At 41.6% G+C, this 2500-nt stretch overlaps 1 protein-coding gene across 5 annotated transcripts in view; it reads right to left on the bottom strand.

Moving 5' to 3' along the window:
• The window catches only part of LOC137992013 (metaxin-1-like), a 19072-nt gene extending 18589 nt beyond the window's left edge, over nt 1-483 (bottom strand). For 2 of the 5 annotated variants that reach the window (XM_068837054.1, XM_068837055.1), the window contains exons 1-2: nt 382-469; nt 121-310 (exon numbers count right to left, since the gene is read on the bottom strand). In XM_068837054.1, coding sequence (XP_068693155.1) covers nt 121-310; nt 382-462 — 271 coding nt within the window. In that variant the 5' untranslated portion in view covers nt 463-469. Of the gene's footprint in view, nt 1-120; nt 311-381 lie in introns of all 5 variants that reach the window. The other 3 variants (XM_068837057.1, XM_068837058.1, XM_068837053.1) reach the window with 2 other exon arrangements.
• Between the last annotated feature and the right edge of the window lie 2017 nt (nt 484-2500).

Raw genomic sequence — 2500 nt, 5'->3', positions numbered from 1 at the left:
ATAGAAGTTTGCAATTGTTGCTTGAGGTAATAGTCTAGAGTATTCAACATTTAATACCACTTTGATTCAATAAATGGACCTGGAACAAATAGAACTGGAAGAACGAGGGTGCTGACTTACAACACGGTCGTTGAACTCGTTCTGTCAGAGGTACTTGTACTTCTTCTAAACTTTGCCCGATAAAATGTTTCCCTTTAGCCGAATAATAAGATGGGTTAAGACATAATAAGGATCCCTCACCCAAAGGGGATTTCCAAGGATTGTTACATCGATCCACTTTTAAGGGACATCCAGCAAATTTAGCGTAAGCCTAAAAGAAAAATTGGGATATTAATAAAAACCCATTCCAAAGAAAGCAAACTTATGGCCTCATTAACGAACCAAAACTTCTAAACAACGTGTGTCAATTGAGGGAAGACTCCAATCACCAGACCAAGCTCGCACCTCCATCACAGCCGCCATCTTAAATTTACATACTTCCCATAATGCACTTGTTTCCAGTATGCAGTGCTTACTATTGTTATTGCGCATACGTTCTGCGCATCTGCGAGAAAATGTTTATTTTAAAGGAGGTCGGGGTCACATGTGTGTTCATTTTCATTAACTCCAGTACCTTTTTCAGACCCGTTGTCGCAAGTAAAGAGCGTAAGAACTTTATTTACAAACAGAACAGAACTAAACAGAACAGGAGTTGAGTACCCTTTGTGTACAGTAGTTTTTCTAAGTACGTAAAAAACAATCATCGTATGTTGCAGCAATGTCCACACATGCATTGTTTTGGTTTCCTACTGTACTGAAGTACAGTAATCTACATTTCTAAAAAATTATTTTCAAGGAAAAACCTGAACATCAGCTATCACATTGCCTTAAAATATCGTTCCAATCGGCTCTGTTTACTCTCCTTTGAATTGCAACTTCTCCCACTTTGTCGCCAAGGAGCTGAGACTAAATCCATTAGCAACCTTAACCTCCCCTCTATGAATAAAAAAAGCAGAAATGTTTTGGACACTGTCCAGAACGTCCTTGAAACTTTTCAAAGTGGTTGTTTGGTTTGAGCGTTCGCCTTCACCTGGGGTATCTTCTTTTTCCATTTCATTCTCGTTGTCACTCTCTATTTCCATGACATCGTGAGAAGTGCCAATGGCCTCCAGCAGCTGTTGTTCGGTAAGAAGACTGTAACAAGTTGCCGTTGGAAGTTCGTTATCGGGCTCCAGGTAAGTACTGATTCCACTTCCAGGTGCAACCTGTTGGACACGATTCTCCAGTTCCTCATTGACCGAGACATCAAGATCAGCTAAGTGATCCCCCTCTCTTGTCACAGTACTGACGGTAGCTTCAGCTGAGGAAGTGCTGGAAATTCCAGCTGCTGCAAAACATTTGATAATGGTATCGTTCTCGACCTTAGACCAAGCAGTCCTCATCCACCTTATGGCTTGCAGCACGTCCAATGTTTTGGCAATGTCTGTTGCACTGTCGTGGTCTGTGGTCATTTTAATAATATGACGAAGTAGCAACTTTCTGTAATGGACTTTAAAGTTCTGGATTATTCCGAAATCTAAAGGTTGCAGCTTGGACATGCAGTTTACAGGAAAAAACACAAGTTTAACATTGGAATAGCGTCCCTTGAGATCATAGGGGTGGCATCCAGCAGAGTCAATGAATAAAAGTATTGATCGATTCTGGGCCTTGAAAGAGCTGTTTAACTGGCTGAGGAGCTTGTGAAGGATATCAGATGTCATCCAAGCCTTCTGTTGATTCAAATACTGACAAGAAAGATCATCTTTGTTTATATTCTTCAGGCACTTTGGATTCGCATACTTTCCGATTACAACTGGTTATCCCCTTTCCCCAGTAGCAGAAACGAAGAAAGCAACAGTTAACCGCTCTTTTGACTTCTTGCCTCCTTTGCATTTCTTTGCTTTCTCCGAAAGGCTCTTATCCGGAAGTGCGCGGTAAAAGCAGCCAGTTTCATCTATGTTCCAGATGTCTTGCATCTCATATCCAGAGATAATAGACCCAAGACGCTCTTTCCAAGAGTACACTGTAGCCTCTGACACATCAGCAGATTCACCACAGAGTTTCACGGTGTTGCGAGAGGTTGTTGCGCTCTTTAAATCTCGCAAGCCAGCCGCTTGACGCCTTGAACTCAGGGAAACCAAGTTTCTCTGCTGCTTTCATTGCAAACTCCTGGATAACAGGACCATCGACTGGAATGCGTTGTTCGGTTTTCTTCTTGAACTATTCCCATACAGCATCATTCACGTCCGAGTATTGTGAAGTACGGTTACGCTTCTACGCACTGGAAAATCCTCTTTCGTACTCCTGTCTTACACTGGTCTTCTGTTTCAGAATGTTACTTACTTTTGTTTTTCCGCAACCGAATTTCTCAGCAAGTTTGCGTACTCCTGTCAATCCTTTGCTATTTTCGTATTCTAGGATTTGAAAACGTTTTTCTAAAGGTAATTCGTTCCTTGCTTTCCGCTTTGTTTTATCTTTTGGC

The sequence above is a fragment of the Montipora foliosa genome, chromosome 2 (assembly GCF_036669935.1).
Source record: "Montipora foliosa isolate CH-2021 chromosome 2, ASM3666993v2, whole genome shotgun sequence".
Classification (NCBI taxonomy): Eukaryota; Metazoa; Cnidaria; class Anthozoa; order Scleractinia; family Acroporidae; genus Montipora; species Montipora foliosa.
The sequence above is the reverse complement of the archived record's forward strand: the minus strand, read 5'-3'. Positions and strand labels throughout refer to the sequence as shown.